Source organism: Euphorbia lathyris, chromosome 4, assembly GCF_963576675.1.
Source record: "Euphorbia lathyris chromosome 4, ddEupLath1.1, whole genome shotgun sequence".
In the NCBI taxonomy this organism is placed as follows: domain Eukaryota; kingdom Viridiplantae; phylum Streptophyta; class Magnoliopsida; order Malpighiales; family Euphorbiaceae; genus Euphorbia; species Euphorbia lathyris.
This window is the reverse complement of record NC_088913.1, coordinates 74,718,750-74,732,673: the sequence shown is the minus strand read 5'-3', so window position 1 is coordinate 74,732,673 and position 13,924 is coordinate 74,718,750. Positions and strand designations below refer to the sequence as shown.

Here is a 13,924-nt window from a genome sequence, read left to right as displayed (position 1 = left end):
TCATCTTTATTTGTTACTGTGATTTGTAAATTTGTATTGTATCATCTTTTAAAATCTTCTTAAAGAGAATGGTATATTGAGAATTAAGATTTCCATGGCAGCTGCAATTGCTAGCTATGAAATTACAGCATGCAAGTGACGATCAAAAGAGAAATGAAATTGAAATAGCAAATTGTTGGTGCCAGTAATTTTGTCGGGGTTAATCAAATGTAATTTTTTCCATGGCAGTTACGGTAACGACCCGGTCCGGAGTGGGTGGTGCCGGGGTAAGAAGCTCCCTTAAGGAGCGGTCCTAAGGGATGGCGATGGGGGCAGGAATGAACCGAATCCCACATCGGAAATGGAGAGGGAGTGAGAATCCAATACATACAGACGTGTTTTAAAGCCGCCGTGCGGTCCAATGTGTTGGAATTGGGCCACAGCGGACAATATCTACATGGTATTGGACCAGGGTATTACAGTTACCGTTTTGTATATCTAAACTAATTATATACATACCTACTAATTTGTAAGAAGGGGTAGAGAAAATGCCTCGAGTCAATGTTCGAGTACTAGGATGTTACAGCTAATTATATACATACCTACTAATTTGTAAGAAGGGGTAGAGAAAATGCCTCGAGTCAATGTTCGAGTACTAGGATGTTACAGTTACCCTTTTACAGTTACCCTTTTGTATATCTAAACTAATTATATACATACCTACTAATTTGTAAGAAGGGGTAGAGAAAATGCCTCGAGCCAATGTTCGAGTACTAAGGTGTTACAGTTACCCTTTTGTATATCTAAACTAATTATATACATACATACTAATTTGTAAGAAGGGGTAGAGAAAATGCCTCGAGCCAATATTCGAGTTCTAGGCGCTGAAGTAACCCATGCCATACAATTCAATTAGTTAAATTAAATTCATTTTATTTATATATCAGAGCTATTATTCTAATCTTTATTTTATTGAACCTGTTAAATTAAACATATCATGGCTATTATAATTTCTAGTCCTTATTTTATTTACAGACTAAATAAAGTAACATAAATCCATTAGTAGCTCTTTCATATAATGGTTACTTTTTTATAATGTGGTAATCAAATTTCTGTGTAATATATTTTTAAATTAATATTATTTTATTGGACATTGAGATTTATCGTTACCCGTAGAAATCCGTATGGAGAAGGGATGTGGATGAAAAAATTCCGGAATTATTTATCATGGATTCTCCAAAATCTTTCCCATAAACATTGAAAACGGAATAGGAAAGACATTTCCGTCTTCGCTCTGCACTGTTGCCACTCCTATAATAGGCAAATACATAACAAAATAAGAAAATATCAGGCACTACAAATTGTTGAGCAAAGTCTCGTTATGAAACTTCACTTTAAAACTTCCAAGCAAGGCCTAGTTATAGTTATCTAATTATTTAAGGGATTCTTACAAATTAACAATGGGAGACAAACCAATGAGCTTATTAGTAAGAAGGAACTAAGATAAAGGGAGAGATTACCAAAAAGAGGATCAAAGATAGGGGATAGAATAGAGAATTTTAAAAATTAACATAATCCAAAAATAAATACAAACCAGAAATTAATAATAAAATTCAAGTGATGATGACTAGAGTTGGTGTGATGGCTGATTGATGTCTAATGGGGATGACGGTCGATTGATGCCCATAGGGGTTGACGGTCGATAAGTGGTTAATATTCAGAGAATCAGATTGTTTTGTGTGTTCAATACTGCAACACCAAGTCAAAAATCAGAGAGAGAGTGAGAAATAATGTGATTGTGAAAAATGTGTTTTCATGCGCGCGATTCGCAGACGAAGACTATCTTGAATGATATAACTCGAGAAAAAAGATAAGGCAAAATCATGGATGATCACTTCCACCTGACAGAATTTCAAAAGATAACTTAAAAGGGTTCGTTGCTCTCAACGGAAGTTTTGGAATTGAGAATCTTAAAAGTCATATTTGCCTATGTAATGCAAGATGATCTTTTATTCCTAATGTTGACAGTTATAGAAATTGATATTGGCCCAGTCTGGTTAATAGCAGTTAGCTGATAACTGATTGCTTTTTTTTACCTGATCTGATTAGCTGATTGTGCAAATTTGTTTGTTAAAACTTAGTTGATTGATAATAGTTTTTTGTTAAAATAACAATAAAAACATGATAAAGTTTTTATTTGGGGTTAAAAGCAGTAATTAGGAGTAAAAAATATCCTTAAAATGAGATAAAGTAATAAGCTAATTGAAAAAATTCATAAAACCAACTTTTCCAAAATTAGTTTTTTAAAGCCAATAAGCTCTTTCAAACTTCTCTTCACCAAACACCACTATTAGAAGTTTGACTAATCAAAACTTCTAAAGTGACTAAAACCACTAATTTTACTTCAAAAAGCTCTTTACCAAACATGGTCGTTGTCTGTTGAACTTAAGCTCCCTTGTTGCCTTTCCAACCTCCCCATAAAAGCTAGAGTTGAGGCGTTGATCGATCAATTAGGCCACTATAGCGCGACTAACACAGTGATTGAAGATGAAGGGCCTTAGGGGGTTTCCGGAGGCGAAAGGTCGGGAGTTTCGATTAGGAGTAACATAGTTCACGGCCTAAATTTGTTATTCCTTGATCGAGAAGAATAGAGTAAGGCGTTAGGATTGAGAAGAATGGAGCAATGGGCAGAGAAGACGTGGAGGATTGAGGGAGAAAAAGAGAGGAAACTCGGATAATACGCAGCCTTGTTAAAATTAGGATTCGTCATATTTCAGATCTATGTGTGAAGACTACAATATAAATATACTTTGTTTACCACAAAAGTAAGGATATATATAACGAGATATGTATTAGAAATGGTAAAATATATTATAACTTGTCCTATGGGTTAGGCTATGCTTACTTTGTTTTTTCCACCATTGAATGAACTTACTTTGTCAAAGTTATGATCGACATATTTTATATAATTACGTTTATTAAGTTAAATGAGTTGTTAGATAAATTTTTAATATCGTGTTGTTTAATATCGTGTTGTTTAATATTTAAGATAATGGCGAAAGAGATGGAGAGCAAGGCTAGGGCGACGGGTAAGGCGAGGGAGGGGTTTGGCGGCCGCTTGGGGCAGGGGCCAAGGGATCGGGGGGGCAGTGACGGCACTGGGGGTGGATCGGGGTCCGGGGGATGGGTGCATGACGGGAGAGGAGGCTTCGGCTGGCTCGAGAGGTGAAAGGCGGGGTAGTGGGGATAGGATCCGGGAGAGATCGACGGAGAGGGATAGATCGGTTGGTTTGGGGGGGTTGGCCGGATCTGGCCTCGGGTTTGGGAGGCGAGGGTGCGGTTGGAAACAAGGAATGGTGGGATCTCGCAGAAGGGGGCGGTGTTGGTAAGTTAGGGTTTGCTGGGCGGACGGGTGCCGAGGGGGGGCATCCTTGGGGTTCTGACGGCGAGTCGGGGGCTGGGCGATCGGTAGCGGTTGGAGAGGTGTGCGGCAAGTCGGGGGATGGACGCTCGGGAGCGGCATGGGATGTTCCCCGTGCCTTGATCCCCACCGTCCCGGATGGCATGGTAGGCAAGATGCCGCCTGCCCCTTGTGCGGCGCCCGGCATTCTGGCCAACGGCTTCGGGCACTATTCTAATTCGGCCGACGTTGGGGCTGGGCGTGGGCCTGGGATTTCCGGCACGGTGCCTGGCGGTCATTGTTTTATCCCGATCAGTGCTGGGCTGGCTGGGGCAGCTATTGGGGGGCTTATTGCCTCGAGTCAGAGCCCTTCAAGGGCTGGGAATGAGGTTCAGAGACAGGGGGATGAGGCTTCTCCCAGGACTGTTATGGGGGTTAACGGGATAGGTAAATGGTCTTGGAAAGACACGGTTATGGGGGTGGTTGAGGAGGAGCCTTGTTTAGAGGAAGTGGAGACGGTAGGGGACTCGGCGGATCTGTTTTCTGATTCTGACGAGGAGGAGGGTGCCCAGGATGATCCTCTGTGTGCGGTTATTAGACTGTCCTCAGAAGAGAAGTGTGAACTCAGAGAGAAGTGGAGAGTGTCTTTGATAGTGAAGGTGCTGGGGAAGAGGATTAGCTTCAATTATTTTGCCCAGAGGATTCAAGCCCAGTGGGCTAGGAAAGGGAAAGTCAGTATTACTGACCTTGAGAATGATTACTATGTCATTAAGTTTACCAAAGTTTAGGATTATAATACTGTGATAAAGGGGGGCCCGTATATTATATCTAACCATGTTTTGGCTTTACGGCCTTGGGTGCCTAATTTTAACCCTCATGATTCTACGGTGAACAGGATATTGACTTGGGTTAGGTTTCCGGGCCTTCCCATTGAGTATTACAGTGAGAAATTTCTCAGTAAAATAGGAGGTATGGTTGGGAAGGTCCACCATGTGGACAAAACTACTATTGGTGCCATTAGGGGCAAGTTTGCTAAGGTTTGTGTGGATGTTGATCTTGCGAAACCCTTATTATCCAAATTTTGTGTTCAGAATAAGGTTTTCTTTATCGAATATGAAGGCTTACATAACATTTGTTATGAATGTGGTATATATGGTCATTCTCAAGAAGGTTGCCCCAAAAGGGAAAATATTTTGAAGGAGACTGTTGTGGAGAGTAGGAGTGTTTCTGTTGGAAACCAAGGGAATGGAGGGAACTTCGGACCCTGGATGCTGGCTAAAAGGACTGCTCGTCGTAGAACTCAACCTCCTATTGTACAGAATCTTCCTCCTGATATCAACAGTAAGGGAAAATCCTCTCTTTCTAAACCTATTGCTGGTCCTGGTGGGAAGGAGAAGCCTATCTCCAAAGCTAGGGAGGAGGCTGGATCCAGCTCCGCTCTTAGGTCTGGATCTAGGTTTGATGCCTTGTCTATTGAGGACGTTCATGTGCCTACCCAGGGTGGTGAGCATATGGAGCACATCATACCGGGTTTGGAGTCCGTTGAGCCTTCTGAGTTAGTGGTTGACTCTGTTAACCCCCTCTTTGATTCCAAAAATGAAGCTAAAGGGGGTTCCCTGGCTATAGTGGCCCGAAATATGAAGGAGAATAATGAGGTTAGTATTCCTATTCTTAGTGGTGATCCTGGGATTGGGAAATCAATAGGGGTTATTAAACATAGCTTGAAAAAACCAAAGGGTAAACAAAAGAGTATCCAGAGTTCTTTGGCTCATTCAGAGAAAAGGGGACCTGCGGGTACCTCGATGAGGCTCTCAGGGGCCCCTAGTAAATACCTGGCTTAGGTTGGTTGGCGTGGTCAGTTTCCTCCTTTCGATGGATTTGTTGTGTTGGAATGTTAGGGGAGCGGCTAGCAAAGCTACCCGTATCCATATTTTTGATCTTATTAAATAGTTTAACCCTTCGTGTTTTGCTTTACTGGAAACTAAGATTAGTGGAGAGAAAGCAGATGAGGTGGTTAACAAGTTTAAGAACTGGAGGTGTGTTAGATCGGAGGCAACTAGCCGGGCTGGTGGGATCTGGCTTTTCTGGAGGCCAGAGCGGATTCATTTTGATGTTATTAATATCGATAAGCAGTTCATTCACTGTAAAGTGAGCATTTCTGGTAATAAATTCTTCTTGTTTACCCTTGTGTATGCTGGCCCTATCTTAGCGAATCGAAAACGGCTTTGGGAGGTTTTCTTTTCTATGAGTGTCAGCATCTCCGAACCCTGGTTTGTTACGGGTGACTTTAATGATATCGCCTTTATGAGTGACCAGAGAGGGGGTTCCAATCATTATGTTAATCGTTGCCTCCACCATAAGAATAATATGGATTTATGTGGGCTTTCCGATCTGGGGGCTTCTGGTCACAGATTCACTTGGAAACGTAATAGTACCTTTGTTCGTTTGGACAAGGTCTATGCTAATGTGTCTGCCCAGACTTCTTTTCTGGAGAGTTCTGTCTTAAATCTCCCGTTCCGTCATTCGGATCATTGTCCCATTTTGTTTAGACTTCTGAGAGGCAATCGTCCTAGGGGTATGAGACCGTTTCGGTACCAGTTGGCTTGGGAGTCCCATCCTAAGCTCTTTACCAAACATGGTCGTTGTCTGTTGAACTTAAGCTCCCTTGTTGCCTTTCCAACCTCCCCATAAAAGCTAGAGTTGAGGCGTTGATCGATCAATTAGGCCACTATAGCCCGACTAACACAGTGATTGAAGATGAAGGGCCTTAGGGGGTTTCCGGAGGCGAAAGGTCGGGAGTTTCGATTAGGAGTAACATAGTTCACGACCTAAATTTGTTATTCCTTGATCGAGAAGAATGGAGTAAGGCGTTAGGATTGAGAAGAATGGAGCAATGGGCAGAGAAGACGTGGAGGATTGAGGGAGAAAAAGAGAGGAAACTCGGATAATACGCAGCCTTGTTAAAATTAGGATTCGTCATATTTCAGATCTATGTGTGAAGACTACAATATAAATATACTTTGTTTACCACAAAAGTAAGGATATATATAACGAGATATGTATTAGAAATGGTAAAATAGATTATAACTTGTCCTATGGGTTAGGCTATGCTTACTTTGTTTTTTCCACCATTGAATGAACTTACTTTGTCAAAGTTATGATCGACATATTTTATATAATTACGTTTATTAAGTTAAATGAGTTGTTAGATAAATTTTTAATATCGTGTTGTTTAATATTTGAAATTGATAGTTTGAACATCTTTTAAATAGGTAAAATTATTATTAGTAAAAAGGTAATGTATAAAAATATGAAAATTTAGGATATAAGATCCTTTTTTTCCTATGAATGGTAGAAGATTAAAAAATAGTTTCCCACATGAATATCATAATTTATTATAAAATTACAAATAAATTAGATTATTAACTATAATTTTAAATATGTTATTATTTTCTATATCTAATAAATAAAGTATGTTTTTATATTTAAATTTAAAAAATTTAAACTCCAATTTATATATTCTAAATCTTAGACAATATATTCTAAACTCCTAATTTATAAAATATAATTCTTAAAATAGATTAAAACTCATGATTTTATGAGTTTGAGATAATTCAAAATTATGATTTGATATAGTTGCAGATACTTTTTTTAAAAGTGAATTTATATGTAAATTTCTCTATAATAGAGAGATAATGTACCAAAATAGACATATGGTTATTGGAGAAGTATCAATTTAGACTCCACGTACAAAATAGTACCAATATAGGCATAACGTTTACAAATGTTCAAGGAATTCGTTCAAGAGAATTGGAAGCCTCATTCAAATGTTCTGCAAGCTGCTGAAGGTTTCAGGAATAATGTGCTGGGATGGAATAAGACTGTCTTTGGGCATATTATTAGAAGAAAGAATAAGTTGTTAAACAGGATGGAGGGCATTCAATGCAGGTTGGAGGTGAGGTTTGACCATAGTTTGGATGGCCTCCTCCGAACCCTTCAGAAGGACCTGGAAGCTGTGCTTAGGCAGGAGGAGCTTCTCTGGTTTCAGAAATCTAGGAAATCCTGGATTAGAGATGGGGATCATAATACTAGGTGCTTCCATCTGGCTACTATGATCAGAAGGCAGAGGAATAGGATTGAGGCCATTAAGGATTCTAATGGGGAGTGGGTGTATGAAGATGAGGTAATTCGGAACTTGGCTCTGGAGTTCTATAAGGATCTGTGCAAAGAAGAACCTGTCCAGCTGGAGAGGGCTCACTCTGTTGCTACCTTTCCTTTGATCAGTGAGGATATCAGGCAGAGTTCCTTCCTTCCTATTTCTCGGAAAGAGATTGACCATGCCATCTTCAGCATTGGGGCGTCTAAAGCTCCGGGGATTGATGGTCTTCCCGCTGGTTTCTACCATAAGCATTGGGATGTTGTGAAGGAGGGCATCTATGAGTTTATCATAGGAGTGTTCAATGGTTCGAAGGATATTGAGCTGGTTAATAGAACTCTCCTGGTTCTTATTCCTAAAATTGATAAACCCACCTCCTTTTTGCATATGAGACCCATCAGTCTTTGTAATGTTCTTTTTAAGACGGTTACAAAGATTGTGGCTAATAGAATCCGGGGCTTTCTTTCGGAGATCATTTGTCAGAATCAGGGTAGTTTTGTACCCGGTAGACAAATGATGGATAATGTGGTGATTGCCCAAGAAATGGTGCACACAATGAAGATCAGGAAAGGGAAGAAAGGCATTGTGGCTCTAAAGCTGGATTTGGAGAAGGCCTATGATCGTATCAACTGGAATTTCCTGGTGGAGAGTCTGGAGAGAGCTAGGATCCCGGACAGTTGGAGAAAGCTTATTAAGGTTTGTATCTCCTCTCCTGTGTTTCAAGTTATGGTGAATGGGGATATGTCGGAGGAGTTCTCGCTGGGCCGGGGCATCCATCAGGGTGATCCTATGAGTCCCTTCCTCTTCGTTATTGCCATGGAGAGGCTTTCCCACCTGATCCAAGATGCCATTGATATTGGAAGCTTCCACCCTGTGGCCATTAATAACTTCTGTCCCCAGGTGACTCACTTATTCTTTGCAGACGATGTCCTTATCTTTCTTGAAGGTAATGAGGAGCAGTTGAGTGTCATTATGAATATCCTGGATTGTTTTTGTTCGGCCTCTGGTCAGAGACTTAATATCCAGAAATCTAGGATGATGTGCTCTAAGAACATGAATCCGAGGATGTGCAAAACGTTAAGTGATTTGTCTGGTATTCCTCTTACTAACTCTCTTGGGAAGTATTTGGGTATTCCCCTCCACAGTGAGAGGGTGTCTAAAGTTTCCTTTAAAGATACTTTGGACAAAGCCAATACGAAGTGTGCCACGTGGAAAGCCAAGACTCTGTCCCTCGCTGGTCGCCTGACTTTAATTCAGTCTGTGAATTGCGTAGCTCCCAACCACATTATGCAGGCTTGTAAGCTTCCGGATCCTGTGCTCAATGATCTTGATAAGATTAACCGGAGATTCCTGTGGGGGGAAGCTGCGGAGGGGAGAAAGATCCATCTGGTGCCTTGGAGTGAGGTTTGTCAGCCCAAAGATTCAGGTGGTTTGGGCATTAGGAGAGCTAAAGACAATAATAAGGTTTTATTAATGAAACTCCTTTAGCGTATGTGGCAATGCCCATCCTCTCTCTGGGTTCGCCTTCTTCGTGGCAAGTATCAGAAAGATAAGATCTTCGGGGGCCCTAAGGAGAGAGTTGTCAATTGCTCCTTCCTCTGGAAAGGGCTTAGCGCCGTGTTTGCTGAGTTCTGCTCGGGGGTTGGTCTGGAGGTGGGTAATGGTAAGTCCATTAGCTTCTGGCTCGACACCTGGATTGGGGATAAACCTTTAGTGGATGTGTGTACTTCCCCCCCCCCCCCCCCCCCCCCCCCCCGCCCGGAGATATCCGTAACTGGAGGATTGCCGATGTAGTGGACTCTGAAGGGGACTGGATCTAGCCTAAGTTTGATACTTTCTTTAGCCTTGAGACTCTCCTTAGAATTCGGGGAGTGAAGGTGAGTAACCAAGAGGAAGACGAAGATAGGCATTGCTGGGCGCTAACTAACAATGGAGTTTATTCTTGCAAATCTGCCTTTAAAGCTCTTTCCCTCTCTAGGTCCGATCGTCCCTCGGATATTTGGAAGACCATTTGGGCCCTCAAAGTCCCCTACCATATTAGGAGCTTCTTGTGGCTGGGTGTTAAGGACAGGTTACTCACTAACGCGGATAGCATAGAAGGCATTTGGCGAATTCTGGAGCTTGCGGGAGATGTAGAGGCCATGTTGAATCTTTGTGCCATGCTCTTAGGGATTGCCCTAAGAGTAAAGAGGTTTGGAAGAAAATTCTCCCCCAACATTTTTTCTCTTCCTTTATGGGCCATTCTGGGGACGACTGGTTCTCTCATGGTATTAGTGGTAAGTTACTGAGTTATATGGAGTATGGGGACATTTTCTTTGCCATTATATGTCACCAAGTTTGGAAATGGAGGAACGAGGAGATTTTTGGTAATAAAGCTGTGCTTGTTCCAAACTTAGCTGAGTTCTTCTCTAAGAAACTCGCCTCTATTATTGATAGCTTCAGAGGAGAGCCCCTTGCCAGATCTTCTCAGCGTAGTGATGTTCGCCTCGTGAGTTGGAGCAGGCTAAGAGAGGGGGTTGTGAAGCTGAATACTGATGGATCCTGTCTCAGTAATGGTAAGATTGCTGCCGGAGGGGTTCTTAGAGATCCGGGGAGGCGCCTGGATTTCTGGGTTTACCCAGAATTTGGGGTTGGGTTCTTCCTTCTCAGCGGATCTCTGGGGCATTCTTTCTGGTATCCATCTTGCTAAAAGGCTGGGGTTTAAGAAGCTTTTGGTGGAGTCGGACAACATGGAGGCCATCAATATGATTTTAGATAATCATGTTATGGGTCTGAATAGTCGCAACCTTATCAGAGCTATTAAAAGGCTTAGCTCCTCGTTTGAGTTTGTTGAGTTCAGTCACATTTTTAGAGAGCAGAACCGTGTTGCGGATCACTTGGCGGCGGTTGGCCATGAGGGGGTGTTTAGGCGTTTCTACCCTTACCGTCCCCCCTATCTCTCTCTCTCTCCTCTTCTCTTAGAAGACAGGATTGGGGTTAGCTTCCCTATGCTAATCCCTGTGTGGTTTGTTTTTTATTCGTTTTTCCTTTCCTTTTCTACCAAAAAAAAAAGGAATTGATAGTTTGAACATCTTTTTTTTTTGGTAAGAGATAGTTTGAACATCTTTTAAATAGGTAAAATTATTATTAGTAAAAAGGTAATGTATAAAAATATGAAAATTTAGGATATAAGATCCTTTTTTTCCTATGAATGGTAGAAGATTAAAAAATAGTTTTCTACATGAATATCATAATTTATTATAAAATTATAAATAAATCAGATTTTTAACTATAATTTTAAATATGTTATTATTTTCTATATCTAATAAATAAAGTATGTTTTTATATTTAAATTTAAAAAATTTAAACTCCAATTTATATATTCTAAATCTTAGACAATATATTCTAAACTCCTAATTTATAAAATTTAATTCTTAAAATAGATTAAAACTCATGATTTTTTGAGTTTGAGATAATTCAAAATTATGATTTGATATAGTTGCAGATACTTTTTTTAAAAGTGAATTTATATGTAAATTTATATGTAAATTTCTCTATAATATAAAGATAATGTACCAAAATAGACATATGGTTATTGAAGAAGTATAAATTTAGACTCCACGTACAAAATAGTACCAATATAGGCATAACGTTTACAAAATAGTATCAATTTAAGGCTGGATAACGGATTGGACACGTTATTCTTATTACTCCGTTAAGTTCTAATTTCTCCATTCATGTACAATTGACAGACAGAGTAATATTAATGACGTGTTTCGTTCCGTTATCAAGGACAGAACTAAACAGAGTAATAATAATCCGTTATCGAAACTTAAATTTGTATCATTTTTTAAATGTTAAGTCTATATTAGAGTTATTTTGTACGTGGAGCCTAAATTGATACCATTTTTTAAACGTTAAACGTACATTGATGCTATTTTATACGTAGAGTCTAAATTGATATTTCTCCAAAAATCATAGAGCGGAAAAAACAAAAAAAATGGTAGTATCAAGGGCTAAAGGCCATTTACTCTTCAAAAGAAAGCCCATTTATTCATGTGTATGTAGTCGTTATTTCTTCCACATTCCAGAGAGATCGGGTATCTCCTTCTTCTTGAAGCATCAAGAACTCTCTCCCAGTAAATCTTATCGAAATCCTCCATCTCCTTCGGTTTCCTATAAATACCTCTTTCCTATCTCTACTCTCCAAACCAAAGAAGAAAATCAGAGATCAACAAAGTATCCATTTTCAGCATCCAATTAATTAGGAAATCAAAATGTCTATCATTCCGAGCATCTTCGGCGGCCGGAGAAGCAACATCTTCGACCCATTCTCTCTCGACGTCTGGGATCCCTTCCAGGATTTCCCTATGGCCTCCCTAGTCCCTCGATCGGAGCTATCGAACGAAACAACGGCGTTTGCAAACACAAGAATAGACTGGAAGGAGACACCGGAGGCCCACGTATTCAAAGCAGATCTTCCAGGATTGAAGAAAGAAGAAGTGAAAGTGGAGGTTGAAGAAGGTCAGGTTTTACAGATAAGTGGAGAGAGAAGCAGAGATAAAGAAGAAAAGAATGATAAATGGCATAGAGTTGAAAGATCCAGTGGAAAATTCTTGAGGCGGTTCAGGCTGCCGGAAAATGCAAAGGTTGATGAGGTAAAGGCGAGTATGGAGAATGGAGTTCTGACAGTTACAGTGCCTAAAGAGGAAGTTAAGAAACCAGATGTTAAGGCAATTGACATCTCTGGCTAATTAACTCGTAATTATCCATATGTGCTTTGTGTTGCAGAGTAACTTTAATGAGTGTGATGTGTTTTGCTGTATGAGTTTTGTGTAATCGGTTTAATTTGGAGCTTTCTTCTAATGTAATGTTGAGTTTGCTTTTCTTTCTTGTTTAATAAAATCAATAGCACATTTCGGAATTGCAGTTATTTGTTTCACATATCTTTCGAGAGAAGACAATAGGGATGCTGATGTTTTAGTTAATTTTGGTCGGACGTCTATTGATCCATCCATTTGGCAAACTCTTTTCATTTATCTCTTCCGATTATGCTGGTTTTCTACAATATCGGTTCTGTTAGATTTTTTACTTTTTTTTTTCATTGATTTCTTTCTTCATTCTTTTACATTATTTGTATTATTTTATATTTTCTCTTTTTTTTTTTCAAAAAAAAAAGCTTGAATAGATCAGTTTACATCATTAAGAAATGTTTATTTTACTGCGAGAAAGATTGGAAGATTCATTTTTTTCATACGTATAGAGAGGATAACAGGACGGTTAATTGGCCGACGGATTTTTGTTTTTTGGGTCACTATGAGTTTGGTCTGCCTCCTGCAGGTTTCCAGAAAATCCTTACTGATGACAATAGAAGTTTAGTCTTGAACGGACACTGATGACAATAGAAGTTCAGTCTTGAGCAGAGTTGTCCGTTTTTAATTTTTAGCTTTTCTTTCTTTTTTCTTTTTGTCCATGCCTCCATGCCTTCCAATTCTACTAAAAAAAATCAATAGCTTTTTCTTCAAATCTTTTTTCGTTTCTTCTTGTGATTTGAAGTGCTGAATATTATAAATACTGAAAATATTGAATAATATACCTTTTATAAAAATATTAGTTAATAATATTTAATTTAAAATGTTAAATTAAATAGATTTATTAAATTTTTAACTTAATTAATTAATTTAAGTGGTGGAGAAACAATTGTTATTAAACACATTTAAATTAAATAAGTGTTGAACACTTTAATTTAAGTAATTAAGTGTTTTATCAAACAAGGTCTTAATCAAAGTAATTAAGTGTTTTATCAAACAAGGTCTTAATCTAATAGAGTTTATTTGTAGAAAGATATAAAAAAAATTGATTAATAAAAATAAGAAAGTTATTTAGAAAAAGATTGAAATTATTGAAAATATGAATTTCAGTTAAATTGGACTCAAAACTTCATCTTTTTTTACCAATTCAACCAGACCGATGTAATCAACTTTAAAAAACATCAATATAAATCTAAATTATGAATACAAATCATGAGGGATATAAATTATGAAGGCTATAAAATATCGAATTAATATTATTCAAGGGTGAAGTCGGATAAATATTATTCAAGGGTGAAGTTAGGAGCGGAAGGGCTGAAACCTTCCGAGTTAGGTTCTATTCTTTATCACTTAATTTTAATAACAATCAATTCAGTATTCAGTTTCAGCATTCAGTAATTTATCATTATTTATTATATTATAATTATTATTATTTATCTATAATTTATCATTATTATATATTATTATTATTATTATTTATACTTTATCATTATCTATAAATTAGATAAAAGTCAACAAATGATAGTTTATTAAAATATATATCGTTTAATAAAAAAAATCAAAACTAAAGTATACATCATTATTTAAAAATTAGGAATT

The 13,924-nt window shown here is 38.5% G+C and overlaps 1 protein-coding gene across 1 annotated transcript; it reads left to right on the top strand.

The window, feature by feature from the left end:
* Positions 1–11,634: 11,634 nt before the first annotated feature.
* Positions 11,635–12,438, top strand: LOC136227774 (17.8 kDa class I heat shock protein-like). Its single transcript, XM_066016525.1, has one exon. The coding sequence runs from the start codon at positions 11,792–11,794 to the stop codon at positions 12,266–12,268; it is 477 nt and encodes a 158-aa protein (XP_065872597.1). The 5' UTR covers positions 11,635–11,791; the 3' UTR covers positions 12,269–12,438.
* The last annotated feature ends 1,486 nt before the right edge of the window (positions 12,439–13,924 follow it).

What these genes read in the sequence shown, in the direction of transcription:
- LOC136227774 (XM_066016525.1), top strand. Translation starts at nt 11,792, where the DNA reads ATGTCTATCATTCCGAGCATCTTCGGCGGCCGGAGAAGCAACATCTTC.